The 17497-nt window shown below is 46.1% G+C and overlaps 1 protein-coding gene across 9 annotated transcripts in view; it reads right to left on the minus strand.

Moving 5' to 3' along the window:
- Positions 1 to 17497, minus strand: part of sybu (syntabulin (syntaxin-interacting)) — a 129706-nt gene that overhangs the window by 32990 nt on the left and 79219 nt on the right. For 8 of the 9 annotated variants that reach the window (XM_078216452.1, XM_078216455.1, XM_078216453.1 and 5 more), the window contains 2 exons: positions 5573 to 5675; positions 326 to 523 (listed from right to left, as the gene is read on the minus strand). In XM_078216452.1, coding sequence (XP_078072578.1) covers positions 326 to 523; positions 5573 to 5675 — 301 coding nt within the window. The remainder of the gene's footprint in view (positions 1 to 325; positions 524 to 5572; positions 5676 to 17497) is intronic. The other variant, XM_078216457.1, reaches the window with a different exon arrangement.

Consider the following 17497-nt stretch of genomic DNA (forward strand, 5'->3'; position numbering starts at 1 on the left):
ACGCTGGCAAGCCTGGTCAGGGAAGCAAAGGAATATCTGCTTACAGTTGATTTGTAAAGATAGGCAACATCATTAACAACTTAACAGTTAATAGAATTATGTTTCCTTTTTTTTTACAATGATTACACTATCCTTCACTTAAGAAATTATTTAAAATGTAAAGTGGTTAGTCAAGGTCTTTGTCCAAGCCAAAATATTCATATTTGAATACTTAGATCAGAATTGGTGTATAAAAGATGCCAAGTGTAGAATATACAGCGTGAAGTACTGACTGGCAGAATGAATGGCTGTACTTCTTCAATCCTACCAGCTTTTGTTGATATACCTGATAGTCGGACTGCTGTCGCTGCCTTTGTATGAACCAGAGTTACTGCTGCTGCTGCGGGACGAAGTTCCATAGATATCACGAATGTTGGCTGTATTTCTATACACCGCTGACACCGGATCTTTCTCTCGAGCAAGAGTTGGGCTCCCCGACTGCTTGTGGCCACTAGAAGTATTACCTCGCCCATGATTACCACGGCTGACAATTTGAGACGAAATTATTTTTATGTCAATGACTTATTACAGTGAAGGTCAAATGCATGCCACATAACACAAGTTCTACGTTTAAAGACAAATAGAATAATCAACTTTCAGAAGGTACGCTCTGTTTAAAAAAAATCCTTTCATATTATCAATTATATTTGCCGTATTGATTCAAATCAGACCAACTTCCATCAAATACTAGTTACCCTGAGGACCCATTTAACTTAAACAGAAATAAATGCGGAACGTCAAAAATAAATAGCAGATCCATCAGCATCTATCGAGTGAAAAGGACAGTATAATATTTCAGCGTTAATACTTTGGCTGAATTTTAACCTGGGAGAGCATATGGGTTTGAGCAGGAGTGCAGGTTGAAAACAGGAAGATGTCAGCTCATCAGGAAGCCGGTTCCAACCCACCAACTTCCACATTTAATGTGGGTGCATTCGGCTCTGTGCTTGCAACCAACTCAGAAATGGTAGGCTGACTATTGACATGTGTTCATCTGGATTACAGCAATATTAAAAACCCTTCTGACTTTTAACGTTGGGTCTGTAAGTTCCCTGGGTTTCCTGAAACTTGTCAGTGAAAGTGAGGTGAATATACTGCAGCAATTGAGGCAGCTGAAGCAATCTGAGGAAATGTCAGTAAATACTCAGTGAGGAAATACTCAGTACTCAGTGGCTTTCCAACTTGCTTGTTTGGATGGGTTTGTTCGCAGCATTTTGCTTTCTACACCGAGGAGGATGGGTGCTTACTTATGCTGCCTTGGATTGGGCCTCAGATAAGGAACAAGATGGCTAGCAATCTCTCCAGGAACTGCACCACAACAGGATGCTGATCACACACCAGTAGCTCTGTGGGAGAGGGTAGCAGCAGAGAGCAAAAAGGCAGAGAGGAGAGTGGCAGAGAGGGGAGCAGCAGCAAGAGGAAGGAGGCAGAGAGGGGAGAGGCAGAGAGCGGGGCGGAGGGAGGCGGCGGGGCGGAGGGAGGCGGAGAGGAGAACAGCGGAAAGGGGATCAGCAGCTCAACTTTGTAGTTCTGACTGACTTCCTGCAGCGCACCATAAACAGCACAAACAGCTCTCTGGACACCCCAGATGAACAAGGAGAATCCGTCAACTGCAAGAGTTTTCACTTTATCAACGTGTTGTTGGTGTGCACAAAGGTCCTGAATGGCAGCTCTCAAGATGTCATTCTGTGGCAGTCCAGGCTCTCTCTTGGATATGGGAGTAGACTTAAGGGGTGGCTGCTGAGTGACAAGTGATATCCACTTCAAACTTACATCCTGATACCAGTCAGATATCACACCACTGAGACCCAGCAGTGCTGCAATGAATCCTAAAGCACCATCAGGTGGGTAATCTAACTAGTATACTGAAGATGTGTTTCAAGTGCCTGGACAGATCTGAAGGCAGTCTTCAGTTCTGGCCATGCTCTGCACAACAGCAAAGTCTTCACCTGCAGGGTGAACGAGACAAAGAGCTCAGATCCTCCTCGAACGATTCAGGGAGGAAGAGCAAGAGGCAGAGGAGGCTGAAAGTGATGCAGTCAATTATCCTTTTATTGGTTTAGCTCAGTTAGCTGGACAGCTGATGCAGAGCGATGCCGAGAAGGTGGGTTCAATTCCCATATTGGCTGAGGTTATTCATGAAGAGGTGCCTTCAACCATGCCCCTCGCCTGAGGTGTGGTGATCCTCAGGTTAAATTGTCACCAGTCACCTCTCCCCCCTCAAAGGAGAGAGCAGTCTATGGTCATCTGGGACTATGGCGACTTTATCTTATCCCGAGGTATTCACATTGCTGCTTGGGACATCAAGGATGTCCTTAATAATAAAAACTTCATTACAAGGTTCATGGTGCTGATCACAATATCCATGTAGAAGTTATCATCCCAGTGGCCTGTGGCATCACCACCATCCTAGACCTGATGTCCGCTGAAATTCTAGTGAGAATGCTTTGAAGGCTGTACGTGCAGCATATCTTTTCTGCTGCTGCGCAATGATTCTCCTTTTCATAAGAGGTACATTCTGTTTGAGCAGAGTTTGGAGAAGGCTGTGTCCACTGCTGTTCCTGTCTCCACCATCTGCTCTTGTTCACTTGTGAGCATTGAGTGACTTGGGGCAAACCCAGCTAGCTGTCCAACTGGCCCCACTTAAGTCTGAGTATCTGAGCTGAGCATGGTACACATGAGTCCTGTGGTGTTGGTGCATCCTCAGAAGAAATCAGCTTTCCTGAGAACCTGCCACTTATCACATCCACCAACTCATGCTGCACATGAGAGCTATCTCTTCAGAGAATGAAGCCATGAATTAGTCATGACAATTTATCATGATGATGATCATATTTCACTCACTGTTGAAGCTAAGTCAACTTGACTGAATGCCTAATGACTCTGGAGGCTTTTATTAATTGCACCATACAATTGCTGGGAGCTCCCCACTTCCAACAACAGCCTCCATTTATATAGCGCCTTTAGTGAAGTAAAACACCCCAAGGCATTTCACGGGAATGTAATAAAGCAAGATTTGACACCAAGGAACAGAAGGTGATATTACAGCTGATAGCCAAAACCTGGTCAAAGAACTCAGCTTTAAAGAGTATCTTAAAAGAGGAAAGAGAGGTAGATCGGCAGAGAGGTTTAGAGAGGGAATTCCAGATCTTAGTGCCCAGGCAACTGAGGATGGGTATGGTGACTGGATAAATGGGTTTGTTCAGAAATGAATGTAAAGAAAAGGATGGGTGCATCTGCTAAAGGTAAATGTTTGAGTGGACTGATGTGGCTGAATATGCTTGAGAAGGGGGCGAGTGATGCACGCAGCAGGAAGGAGATGGATGTGGCACTGTGGCATGATACCACGCTCCTGCTGGTGCCCTCCTCTGCCATCTCCCACCGCACCTCCTTTGTTCAACAGCGGGCTTCTACTTCCTGTTGCTAGGCAAGAACTTCATGTTCTGTCTCCTCACAATCCATGTGAGCAAATCCATGGAGGCATCTAGGTGTGAAGCAGACACTTCCAGTTCATATCATGCAGGTCCGCATCAAACCCAATACCGCTGATTGCATGAGAAACCCAGAAGGAAACGATAATGAGGTTGCAGTCAAAAAGCCAGTGACAAACACATTTAGCATATTTCTAGGTTTCCCCCCCGCTTCCTTTGCTGTGTTCTCACCAAAGCTAAATCATTAATCCTTTCTCCTTACAGATACTGATGGATCTGTTGTACAATCCCAGTATTTGCCATTTTATCAATGATGAAGATCCCTGATGATTAATGACATAGAATGGGAAGCGTTGCCCATAACCTACATTCACATTTATGTTGTTGCTGGAGTGAATGTTCATAATGTCATAGTGGATGAATATTTGGTATAATATCGACTTCCAGGAATGAGAAATCCTATGATAGGAGTTTAAACATATGTAAAACGGGATAACAACTGATGACCAGTGCCCACTGATAAACTTCTAGTGGTTCTTCATGGAGAGTTGAGGAATTAAGAAGCAATTCAAAAGCATGTGTTTAATTTTAAGTGGCTTAAGATGTCCAATCCATCATACAATAGTATATTACTGTCACATATCACCTTGTCCAAACATTAAACTTTCTGGTTTCACCTATTTGAATACTTAACGCCTAAGTTAGTCATGTTACAGAGACAGCTAAAGATCTCTGCCCTTCATATTCATAGCACTTGCTATGTGAACAGATAATCAATTCACTTTCCAATTTTGTTTCAATATTAGAAATAATATATAACTTTAATGATAGCTTGACTGAACTTTCTCACAGTAAACTGCATCAAAGCTGAATATATATTTAAAACTGGTAAAGGAAGCTAGAACTCCTCCGATTAGAGTGGATGTGAACATCGGAATTTTCTGCCTCGCTTGAGCGAGATCGTAAATTCCCACCTGATGTCAACGGGCATTTCTGTTGTCTGCCCCTCACCCGCTCCAATTCTGTGGCGGGCAGGGTGGTAGAATTCTGGCGAATGTGTTTGGTGAATTAGTAAATTTGTGTCAATTTCAACAGAGGGGGAAATTTTCAACTCGTCGCCCATGTGGCAAATTGACATGAATCGGCCGCTCATTGTAGAAGCTGCTTAAACTTTCTTTGATTCTTAACTTGCAATCCTAACTTTAAATTCCACTGGCAAGTTGAAAATTAATTTCAAAATGTGACAATAAAGACAAACTCAAGAAACAACCTTTTGGGGAATATTTGATTGCAGAAACTTTAAACTTTAAAAGTTTAATAAGTTGCTTTGGCTCCATTGGTGCTTTATTTCACCTGTAGCTATCTGTGCACAAAGCCTCCTAAATGCCCTGCTGACACTTGGGAGCTGCAGAGGCAGGGCACTGCCCTACACCGAAAGGCTAAGCAAACCTCTGGCACAACTCCAAATAGCCAGACTTGGAGAACATTAACTTTGAGAGTGTTGGCAAGAAGAAATCATAGAAGAACCCCTACAGTGCAGAAGGAGGCCATTCGGCCCATCGAGTCTGCACCGACCACAATCCCACCCAGGCCCTACCCCCACATATTTACCCGCTAATCCCTCGAACCTATGCATCTCAGGAGCAATTTAAACCAGGCCAATCAACCTAACCCGCACATCTTTGGACTGTGGGAGGAAACCGGAGCACCCGGAGGAAACCCACGCAAACACGAGGAGAATGTGCAAACTCCACACAGACAGTGACCCAAGTCGGGAATCGAAATCGGGACCCTGGAGCTGTGAAGCAGCAGTGCTAACCACTGTGCTACCATGCCGCCCCGTGCGCACCATGTGCAGGAACGCCGAAGAGGGAGAGTGACAAGTATTCCTTTAGAGTAATTTTAGAGTAATCCTTTAGAGTAATTTTACTTTTGAATCGAATCGGAGGCAATCCTCTGTATTAAAACTCCCTGGGAAAATGGGTATTTAATGGTTGAGTTTCTAACTGACTGTCGCAACTGTTCATTTCTTTCGCCTATGTCAACAGGCCTATGACACACTGATCATCACCCTATTCTTTTAAAAAGAAAACGTGGCATACCTGCGGGAAGCCGAGCTCCGCTTGCTCCCTGTACTTGACATAAGACCTTCGGGCGCAGAGATGCTGCCTGTGCTACTGGAGGAACTGAAGTCAGCTTCACTGCCTGTACGCAAGAACAAAATGCATTTTAACAAAATCATAGGTCAAGCAAAAGCATACAGTCCCCTATTACCACAAATTAAGCAGTTAAATTTTGTGCATTTGATTTGATTTATTATTGTCACTTGTATTGGGATACAGTGAAAAGTATGGTTTCTTGCACGCTATACAGACAGAGCATACTGTTCATAGAGCACATAGGGGAGGAGGAAAGGAGAGGGCGCAGAACATAGTGTTACTGTCACAGTTAGAATGTAGAGCAAGATCAGTTTAATATATTGTAGGTCCTTCAAAAGTCTGATGGCAGCAGGGAAGAAGCTTTTCTTGGGTCATTTGGTACATGATCTCAGACTTTTGTATTTTTTTCCTGATGGAAGAAAATGGAATAGAGTATGTCCGGAGTGCGTGGTGTTCTTAATTTGGGGAATTGCAGGTATCAGCATACCGACAGTGCAACGGGTTAGCCTCGACCTGGGAGAATTTACATACACACACGTATGCTTAGTGTTTCTGCGCCATTCCTATTGCATTCCCGAGTAAAACAAAATTGCATTGACATTCGCAAAATAAGTTAGAAATGAAAACAAATTATATATCTTTTAGACAATAATCAAAGTAAAACAAATTAAATTAGACACACAGCTATACTATCAGGTTATAGATATTCTCTGTGACGGAACAAAACTGGCTACGGCTTTTTAAATCATTCAGCAAAAGCTGCTTTGACTTAATCTGCCAATACTGGACTGTCAGCAGTGAAATGCAATCAATCCTGCTTACAGGAGATCAGCTCCAATTACATAAATGGATCACATTCAAGTATACCCCTCTACAGTGTGTATTTGTATAGACCAGTGCAGCCTATCCTGTGTTCCAGCACTAACATTGCTCTCAGCCATTCTATCTTCACGCTTGCTGAACATCAGATTTGATGAGGTTATCCTCCTTGCAGCATTCTTAACCAGCCTCTTGCTGTCACTTGTGACAGAGGTCAAGAATACTGCACCAAATCCAGCACAAGGAAGCTTTCTTCGACTTAGAGAAGAAATCTTGTTTGGACCAAAGCCCATAATACAGAAAGCTGCATATAGAAACCAACATGGATGCTGCCACAAAGCCAGAAGCTACAAGAATCATCCTGATGAATTCTGTTTATAGAACATGTCCAGACATGAAAAGCAGCCTCTAGGGTTTATGCTTCAACGTGGAATTGAATATGAAGTGCCAGACGATAATCTTTCTAAGGGAGGGGCTGGGAGGGGAGGTGCGTTTGAACCATTTCCTCAGCATTTCCCACTTCTGGATTCTCAGACAGCATCATAAATTAAACCACTTTATACTGGCATTGTTCTAATTCACACGTTAACAAACTTACTGTGAACCAATTATCGGCATTTACAGGGCAAAAATGTTTCTCCCTTATCGAGGTGGCAGACACATGAACCTACAATAAACCATGCGCTGGATTTTATATTCCCAAATCGCGCACACAGCCCTACCCGGCACTGACACAAAATGTGGAGATGCCGGCGTTGGACTGGGGTTGTTAAACTTCTTACTGACACAAAATTCAGTGTCATGGCATCGGGTCCAGTCTCCAACTATAGAGATAGTAGGCTGGTATCAAAATGGGCAGATTGCCATTTTGAACTCATTAGTTAACAAGCTATTAACCTTGTCAACAACCCAACTGTCCGCAAATTTTCTTGCCTGCAGCGTTTTTCAGGCAGACACAAAAAGATTTGGGAGTCTTTTACACCAGTTACAATGAGGTGAACAGGAGTGGTATAACAGGGCTGCCAATGAGACCATGGCACCAGCAGATTCTACTGGGGAAGGTGGCAATGTCTGGGTGATTTTAGATAACACTTGCATCTATTTGAAACCTCCAATGAATAATGACGATTGCTTCTAAGAGCAGGGGCCTTTATAATTCCAGTCATGGCATTTATCCTTCTGCCACATGACATCCCAGCCTCCAGTGCCAATTCTCAAAACTCACAAGTTATGTATTCACGGCATGATTTGATTCATATTCCACTGTGAATATAGATGCAGCAAAAATTCATCACTATATTATTCTTTATATGAATTCAAAATCATAAGAGCTGACTATATTGTGACATGCATGAGAAACTGGCCCTGATAATAACTGCAAGGTTGGAAGGGAGCAAGCGGGAGGATTTGTGGTCGGGAAGCAAGCTTCTTGTGATCTATAATTCGGCTCCTTCCCACTGGTTGGCCACTAATTGGCCATCCGATGCTTTATTGAACATATAGAGTTGGAGGGGGCGAGAGAGAGTGGATCCCTCAGTTTCCATTCCACCCCCTTCACTCCTCCGTGAAATGGAAAATCCAACTGGATGTCTATGAATCTGTCCCTGAGATAAAGGAGCTAGACTTAAAAAAATAAATAATAACATGAACAACAGCAGAAACTTGCTGTAAATACTCGGCAGGACAGTCAGCATTTGTGGGGAGAGAAACAGAGTTAATGGGTGGAATTTTACGACATTTTTCGAAGTGTCCAGCTAGTCTGAAAATGAGAGAGTTCCAGTTCCGTTTTTCGGGCGGAGTTTTCACGCCTAATCTTATGCACTCTGTCTCTAAAAAGATGGGCTAGTCAGTTTCTAGCCAAGGATGCTGTGGGCAGGACTTAACTCGCCAGACAGCCTGTAGAGGGAGGTGTTGTGCATATGCAGATCTCTGATGCTACACATGCACATTATGAATAGCAGGGATCTGATAGACAGAGAGGGAGCTATCAGGCCTCTGCTACTGCAGGCAGCCTCAACCAGCCCCCACCCCCTCTCTCCGCAGTAGCTGAGCCCCGAGGCCCAAGATGCAGCCTCCACCGCCCCTCCACTGCCAAGACCGATTGTGGCCTCCCTCTCCCTCCGATTGTATGCAGAGCGACAGCAGGCCCCTTCTCCCTTCCCCTCCCCCACCGAGCGCATGCAGAGTGGCAGCGGGCCCTTCTCCCCCCATTGGCCCCACCCCTGGCCCCATCCCTTGGCCAACCCCCCGGCACTGCCCCCACAGGCCGTGCCCCCAGTGGGCATTGCCCAGGTGCCAATGTGGCACTGCCAGTCTGGCACTGCCCAACGGGCACCCCTGCCTTACATTCAGCTTCCCCAGGGGACCTCAATGGCCTCTGGTTCCAGGAGAATCAGGGGGCACAGGTGAGTCTAGTGGCCATCACTAAGGAGAAGGTTCTGGGAAAACTGAAAAGTCTGAAGGTGGATAGTCACCTGGACCGGATGGACTACACCCCAGGTTTCTAAAAGACATAGCTGAGGAAATTGTGGAGGCATTGGTGGTGGTCTTTCAGAAATCACTGGAGGCAGAGAAAGTCATGATGTGGAGATGCCGGCGTTGGACTGGGGTAAGCACAATAAGAAGTCTCACAACACCAGGTTAAAGTCCAACACGTTTATTTGGCAGCACTAGTTTTTGGAGTCTCAGACCTGGTGTTGTGAGACTTCTTACTGGGCAGAGAGGGTCCCAGAGGACTGGAAAGTAGCTAATGTAACACTGCTGTTTAAGAAGGGAGGGAGGCAGCAGATGGGAAATTATAGGCCGGTTAATCTGACTTGGGTCATTGGCAAGATTTTGGAGTCCATTATTAAAAATGGAGTACTTGGAAGTGCATGATAAAATAGGACTGAGTCAACATGACTTCGTCAAGGGGATGTTATGTCTGAGAAATCTGTTAGAGTTGTTTGAGGAGGTAACAAGGAAATTAGATAAAGGAGAACCAGTGGACGTGATTTATTTAGATTTCCAGAAGGCTTTTGACAAGGTGCCACATAGGAGACTGTTAAATAAGTTGAGAGCCCATGGTGTTAAGGGTAAGATCCTGGCATGGATAGAGGATTGGCTGACTGGCAGAAGGCAGAGAGTGGAGATAAAGGGGTCTTTTTCAGGATGGCAGCCGGTGACAAGTGGTGTGCCTCAGGGGTCAGTGTTGGGACCAAACCTTTCACAATATACATTAACAATTTGGAAGAAGGAACTGAAGGCACTATTGCTAAGTTTGTAGGTGACACAAAGATATGTAGAGGGACAGGTAGTATTGAGGAAGCAGCGGGGCTGCAGAAGGACTTGGACAAGCTAGGAGAGTGGGCAAAGAAGTGGCAGATGGAATACAATGTGGAAAAGTGTGAGGCTATATACTTTGGAAAGAGGAATATTTTCTAAATGGGAAAATGCTTAGGAAATCAAAAACAGAAAGGGACTTGGGAGTCATTGTTCAAGATTCTCTTAAGGATAACGTGCAGGTTCAGTCGGCAGTTAGGAAGGCAAATGCAATGTTTGCATTCTAGCCCTCTCGATATGAATGCAAGAGCAGGGATGTACTTCTGAGGCTGTATAAGGGTCTGGTCAGACCCCATTTGGAGTATTGTGAGCAGTTTTGGGCCCCGTATTGAAGGAAGGATGTGCTGGCCTTGGAAAGGGTCCAGAGGAGGTTCACAAGAATGATCCCTGGAATGAAGAGCTTGTTGTAAGAGGAACGGTTGAGGACTGTGGGTCTGTACTCATTGGAGGTTGAGGGGGGATCTTATTGAAACTTACAGGATACTGCGAGGCTTGGGTACAGTGGACGTGGAGAGGATGTTTCCACTAGTAGGAAAAATTAAAACCAGAGGGTACAACCTCAGACTAAAGGGAAGATCCTTTAAAACAGAGTTGAGGAGGAATTTCTTCAGCCAGGAGAGTGGAAATCTGTGGAACTCTTTGCCGCAGAAGGCTGTGGAGGCCAGGTCATTGAGTGTCTTTAAGACAGAGATAGATAGGTTCTTGATTAATAAGGAAATCAGGGGTTATGGGGAAAAGGCAGGAGAATGGGGATGGGAAAAATATCAGCCATGATTGAATGGCAGAGCAGACTCGATGGGCCGAATGGCCTAATTCTGCTCCTACGTTTTATGGTCTTAGAGCCGAGAAATCATTGCTGGGCGAGGTGGTAAAATTCTGCCCAACATTTCACATCTGTGACCTTTCATCAGAACCACATGGCTCTAACTGCCCGTCTTTTTGTGGGATATCTGAATGCTCCAGATATCCCACAAAAAGACATGCCATTAGGACCTGTGCAGTTCTGATGATCTCTGAAAGGTTGGGTGGAATTTTCCCATATTTTTTCAAAGTGGCGGTTCCGGTGAGAAAACCGGGGGGGGAATCCCACCGGTGCCGGGAAAACTCACCGGATATTCAGCCTCTTTAACAATACTTTTTCTCCCACATGATTCACACCGCACTCGTGACAGCTTGCCTCTGATTCGCTCACTCTGGGAAAACTTAATCTCTGCAATCAACTTCTTTTAAACACCTCCCAGCACTTGTTCCAAGTCCAGTCAGGGGAATGGCTATCAGGAAGACAGCACCACATTACACAGAGAGAGCCCGCACCAAACTCCTGCATACTCTACCCACGATGCGCCAGGAAGCGAGGTCACCACCTCGCTTGGGAGGCAGTGGGCACGATAGTGAGTGCCAACTCACGCCACAAGAGGACTTGGCTGCAGTGCCAGAAGAAGATGGATGACCATTGTGCAGCCAGGGTAAGTCTGCCTCATGTCTTTCATTGCACCCCTTAACACACCCATCACACTTCCACGGTGATCTCTCTCTCCCAGCCAGCTCATGGGATCCCAACGCTTGTCATGGCACCCACTGCCCAGCGACCATCTCCCCCCACCTACCCCATTCCCCATGGCCCCCCCCAGTAAATAATCTGCTCCTCACATCCCCGCTCCCACTCACTCCCACGCATGCCAGACTTCATTACCACCTCTCCTGGCATGACTCCCACCTACCCGCTCCCATCTATCTCACTGCAGGGCAAACTCGAGCACACCAGGCATGAGAGGGCACAGCCAGCCGAGTTAGTGTCCGAGCTGAGATGCCTAACGCCCTTTGAGGAGCGAGCCCTTGAGGTGGCTGGTGAGGAGCAGGTCTGCACCTGTGCAGAGGGTGAGGTGGGGGCAAGGGAGAAAAGTGAGAAAACTTCCACACATTCAGCCATGGTGCCATTCTCACGTGAGTTAACTTTCCCTTATCATTCTGCTCGTGATGCACTCATGTCATCTTGCTTCCCGTGCAGGCCAATCAGTCGATAAGCCTGGATCATCCTCTCACCCTCTGGAAACACAGACCTGAGCAGCCCTGAGGGAGACAGCTCGGAGACAAGTACTGAGGAGGTGACACAGCTGTCGCCTGCACCTTCTACCAGTGCAGATACTCACACCTAGCAGGCAGTCTTCTGGCTCACTCACTGGTGAGCACCTCACAGCTGAAGATCCACAGCAGCAGAGGAAGGAATGTCACAGGGATCCGGCATTCGGAGGGAGCCCGGGACTCTGCTGAGTCCAAGGCTGATGACATGCCCCTGGGTCCCATCGCCTTCTGTCTGAAGAGATGGTGCCATCACTCCTACTTAATGAGGTCAACAATGCGAGAGTGCCATCTGCCATGGAGACCTTGGTACTGTACGTGCACTCCATGACAGCAGACGTCTGCACCATGGTTCAGCTCATGACCTCCCTGGCTGAGGGCAGAGCTCCACGGTGAAGGACTTTGATTGTATGGTGTAGGCACTGGTGGGAATCCACGAGTGTCAGTGCCAGCGGATGGCGGGATTTCTGGATCTCACTCCAGTTGCCCCTCCATTCCAGAGAGGAGCACAGGGGTCCCTCGACACTCAAAGGGAAGAGGATTGTCAGGAGCACAGCCCGGGGCCTTCCACCCGGGAGACCCTGGGGGTGTCCAGCCCATCTGACACCCCCCTCCCCGTGAGCGACACATCTTCAGCCCCGTATATTGAGGAAGGCATGGTGCCCAAACGTAGGCCTGGACCCTCAAAGTCCTGGCGTCCCAGGAGACGTCTGTCAAGCTCATCTCCTGTAACAGGGTGTGGAAGTCAGCAGGCTGCTTCAACCTCAGCTGTGGGTCCTGGGGATATGCCTAAATTAGTAGTCTTCAAACCTTTTAAACACAAGATCACTTTTAGAATCTAACTGCAGCACAAGATCTACTCTTAAAAATTCGGCTTTACTAAAACCCCCCAGAATGTACTTATGCATAACACTCACCTATTCTACCTGTGTGTGGTGGACCTCAGTTGTGCCTTTGTCCTATATGGACCACCGTTGTGTGTGCTTGTCATACCTGGACACATCCCCTTCCAGTTTGGGTCCTCCCCTCAGCACCTAGTATAAAGGTGGCTGTCTCCTCCCCCTTGTTCAGTCCAGGTCGGTTATTTGTTGGGATCTGCTCCTGATTCTGTTGTGAATAAAAGCCTACACTTATATTGGCATATCGGTAGTCTTTCGCCTTATTGATAGCGCATCAATTTTATTCACAACAGAATCAGGAGCAGATCCCAACAAATAACCGACTTGGACTGAACAAGGGGGAGGAGACAGCCACCTTTATACTAGGTGCTGAGGGGAGGACCCAAACTGGAAGGGGATGTGTCCAGGTATGACAAACACACACAACGGTGGTCCATATAGGACAAAGGCACAACTGAGGTCCACACACTGTGCTTGTACAGTATCTGTGAGTACTGTGAAGTCTGGGTCGTAGTTTAAGTTGGCCAATCTCATGCAGTCCATCAAAAGGGCATCTGTGAGATGAGTGCGATACTTAGACTTGATGATTTTCATCTCCATCTCAGAGGTATGTGGAACCAAATTAGCCTTCACCCTGAGTGCACAGGATGTCAGAAGAGGGTACTTCTCTTTGTTTACTCATCCCCTAATGTCGTTGTCCCTTGACCTCAGCTATGTCATTTTGCATAGTGATTATTTCCATTTCAAGTCCATTGCTTTGTTTTAATACCTGCTGAAATTTTGTCAGTTCTCCAATGTCCACTCGAAGAAAAGGATTTGAGACAAACATAAAGATTTGTTCCACCTCGTCTACCTCCTGAAATTGCCTGTTGAATTCCTTTTCCAAAGATGCCTCTTTGCTAGCCTTGCCTTCAGCCACAGGTTTTGAAAAGAGTGACTGGCTTTCAAAATTCTTTTTAACTCCCCAACTTTTCTTGTTCAAATTGTGCTGTTTCAAAGAAAGTTTTCTTGAAATTGTTGCATGCATTGTCTTGTGATGCTGTTCCAAATGACCTATTTTACTCAAGGCTGAGAGTCCCTGGTGACAAATGAGACAAATGATCTTGCCTTTGACATTTGTAAACTAATTTACTTTCCCATCCCTGGTGGAAATGGAAGGTTTTGGCCCTTTTGGAGGTTCCAGGCCCCTCACTTGTCATTATGTTTTCATCCAGCTTATCTAAGTTTTGTGAGAATCTCATTGCCCGAGTCTAGCAGATTCTTGGCACGGTTTAGCATACAATGCGATTCACTCATAGAATAGAATCATTGAATCCCTGCAGCTCAGAAAGCGGCCATCAAACCCATCGAGTCTGCATCTGACTCTCCAAAAAGGTATCCCATCCAGACCATCCCCTCCGCCCTATCTCTGTAACCCTGTGACTTTACCATGGCTAATCCCCATAACCTATACATCTTTTGGACCCTAAGAGACAATTGAGCATGACCAGTCCAGCTTACATGCACACCTTTGGAGTGTAGGAGGAAACTGGAGCACCCGGAGGAAACCCACACAGATACAGAGAGAATGTGCAAACTTCACACACAGTCATTACGAGAATCCCGAGTCTTGCACATTTTTAGCGCAATTCGAAAGATAACGAGTCGACTTTAAGACTCTGGGATCGACCTGTCGATTGTAATTCACTATCTGGAGACCACAGACCTAGACATAGTGGGAGGATGAGGAAGAGTAAGAAACGATAGGGACCTAGGGGGCAGTGTGAACCGAGACACTAGTGTTACAAATCACTTTGTTCACCCATACTGATCCTCCACTCTGTCATGGCGCTACGCTCTGCAAACCCCCGTGCACACTCGGTGCTTCATCCATGAGAAGTGTGAGGATGGCAGCGCCATGTCTCTGACATCTCCCACACTGATGACGCAGTAAAGCTGCGCCACTTCTGGCATGGGCTCCCCGCACCCCTGCACTCCCCACCACACATCCGCCATCTATGGAAGATTAACTTCCCCCCCTCACCAACACCAATGCTCAGGCCTCTCAAGTGTGCCAGTATTGTTGAGTTATGAGGTTGCCAAGGGCTGAAAACATGTAGAGAATCTGCTCACTTCATCAGTAGGTGGTCAAAAACACCCTGATCTCGGAGGAGACTGTAGCAGCTGAGATGTGTCATTCAACCTCTCCGGGCCCCAGGATAAGACCATTCATTGGCAGCACGTGACCAGCTTTCTGTCAGACAGGAGTCAGACATATCAGAGGAAAACATAGAACATAGAATAGTACAGCACAGTACAGGCCTTTCGGCCCTCGATGTTGCGCCGAGCTTTGTCCGAAACCAAGATCAAGCTATCCCACTCCCTATCATTCTGGCGGGCTTGAAAGTTCCTAAAGTGTCCGACTCCACTATAGCAGGCAGTCCATTCCACACCCCAACCACTCTGAGTAAAGAACCATTGCTCTATCCTCACTGCAAATCATCATCATTCTCCTGCAGCGTCCGTCCAATCACATTTGTGTCCTGCCCATGTGTGTAGTCACCATCTCGATGGCCTCCTGCAGGCCGCACAGTAGCGAGCAGGTGTAAGTCTCCACGGTGGGAGAGCTCTTCACTCCCATATCCTGGTTGAGCCCAAACTGAGTTGCTATGAGGGGGTCCCTAGCCCTGTGCCCTATGTGGGCCCTGGACATTGCCCGTGGTCTTTCTTCCTCCTCTGTGGGTTGCCTCTCGCTACCCTCCACGACAACCTCCTCCTTCGATGAAATGTGGTGCTTCACCATCTCCTGCAGGTCCAGCTGCTATTCCTGCTGCAGTGTCAGGTTGTGCAGAGGGCAGTAATGTGGGACACCCTCTGGAGGATGTATTGGAGGACTCCACTGGAATCGCATCTCAAGCCGAAACTGGAACCAAATCCACCCCCAACCCCCCATAGAGCCCCAGGTTGCACTTATTTGGGTCCCCTATGTCCTCTCTGGCCCCCTCTGCAAACAGCACCCTGGGCGGTGATCACGACCTGAGCGCTCGCCTTCGATATCCCCTTGGAGGTGAGGTTGACGTTCCCGTTTTATACAACTGTTGTAAATCGCATCTATGCAACACCATGCTGGCGACCAATGAATATTCAATGTGGGAGGGGGGGGAGTAACATCCTGACAAGAGGATTCATCAATAAGATGCTAATGCATTTAAATGAGGTTCCCGACCTCCCGTGGCGGGATTCTCATTCCATCTCCAGCCAGGGGCCTGGAAAATCAGAAAAGGTTATCTCGCCGGCGGGAATCACATTTCCTGATTCTCGCCGTATTTTGCGCCCAGACGTCATTCTCACTGCCAGTAAACATGGACTCATAATTCAGCCCGTTAACTCATTTCTCTCTCCACAGATACTGCCAGGGCTGATGTGTCTATCCAGCATTTTCTGCCTTTATTCCAGATTTTTCTGCCGCATTTTGCTTTTGTGTTCATAATGTAAGATGTCTGATGTTGTCTTATGAACAATGCGGTCTCCTAGAGACCAAATGAAGAAAGAAGCCAATATAAAAGCAGATTACATATCACCAAAAGCACACTGACTCCTACTGTCGCTGCCAATGAAAAATATACAGCCCAAAACTAATTTACAAAAGGGGAAGTCACTGCAAATGGCAGGACTAAAGGCAGCTCATTTTCACATTCCGTGCCAACAACCAAATAAGAAACAGCCGTGAAATCTTCTGCAAAGGACAGAATAAGGAATCTGAATAGAAGGCAAAGTGAGTTTATACATAACCATGTACATAAATTCAAACAAAACAATTGGTGAAAACTTAACTTCAAAGAACAAAGAACAATACAGCACACGAACAGGCCCTTCGGCCCTCCAAGCCTGCACCGCTCCCTGGTCCAAACTAGACAATTTTTTTGTATCCCTCCATTCCCACAACTTAATACTCGACTATCATTTAGATTCATATCTGCTAAACAATAAAATCTGGCTTTTTCCAGTGAAATGCACAGCCAATGCAAACAGATTAAAACAAAACTGCAATCCGTACTGCTTCACTGAGCTCAGTTTGGGTTAACATTATATCCTGGTACAAACAGCACCAATGAGAATGATTTCCCTTGTTGGTGATCAAAGAACAGATGTTACAATGCATACTCTTGTTTGCATCAGTATAATTCTACATGAGGCATGGAACGAATATATTAAACTTCACGCTACGTAGACTGTTGCAATCAAGATATTTTTCGGGGAAAAAAAAGTAGTGGCTGAGTTTTGAAACGAATAGATTCAGCAAAGTGCATTTTGTTTGAATGATGACTCACATGATTATACCATAGCATTGACAATGACTGTGCAAGAATCACTGAGCCACAGCATCCTGGCTTCCCATGACTGAAGGAGATGGTAATTGACCGCATCAGATGCATCTTTAACATTGAGTGATTATTAAAAACAAATATGAAAAGCAGACTCTCAAAGCAGAATATTTTGCTGAAATGTTTTTATTCATGATGCATTCGATGGCATCAGAGTAGAGTACAGATGGAGGCAGCTCCAATTCAAACATTTCTGTGTGGTTATCCACACAGAAAAATATATTTTCAATTCAGCATTTAAATTCCTGCATTTAATGGGATAAATTCATAGAATCCCGACAGTGCAGATTGAGGCCATTCAGCCCATCGAGTCTGCACCGACCACAATCCCACCCAGACCCTATTCCCATATCCCCACGTATTTACCCTGCTAATCCCCCGACACT

Source organism: Mustelus asterias, chromosome 7, assembly GCF_964213995.1.
Source record: "Mustelus asterias chromosome 7, sMusAst1.hap1.1, whole genome shotgun sequence".
NCBI classification, from domain to species: domain Eukaryota; kingdom Metazoa; phylum Chordata; class Chondrichthyes; order Carcharhiniformes; family Triakidae; genus Mustelus; species Mustelus asterias.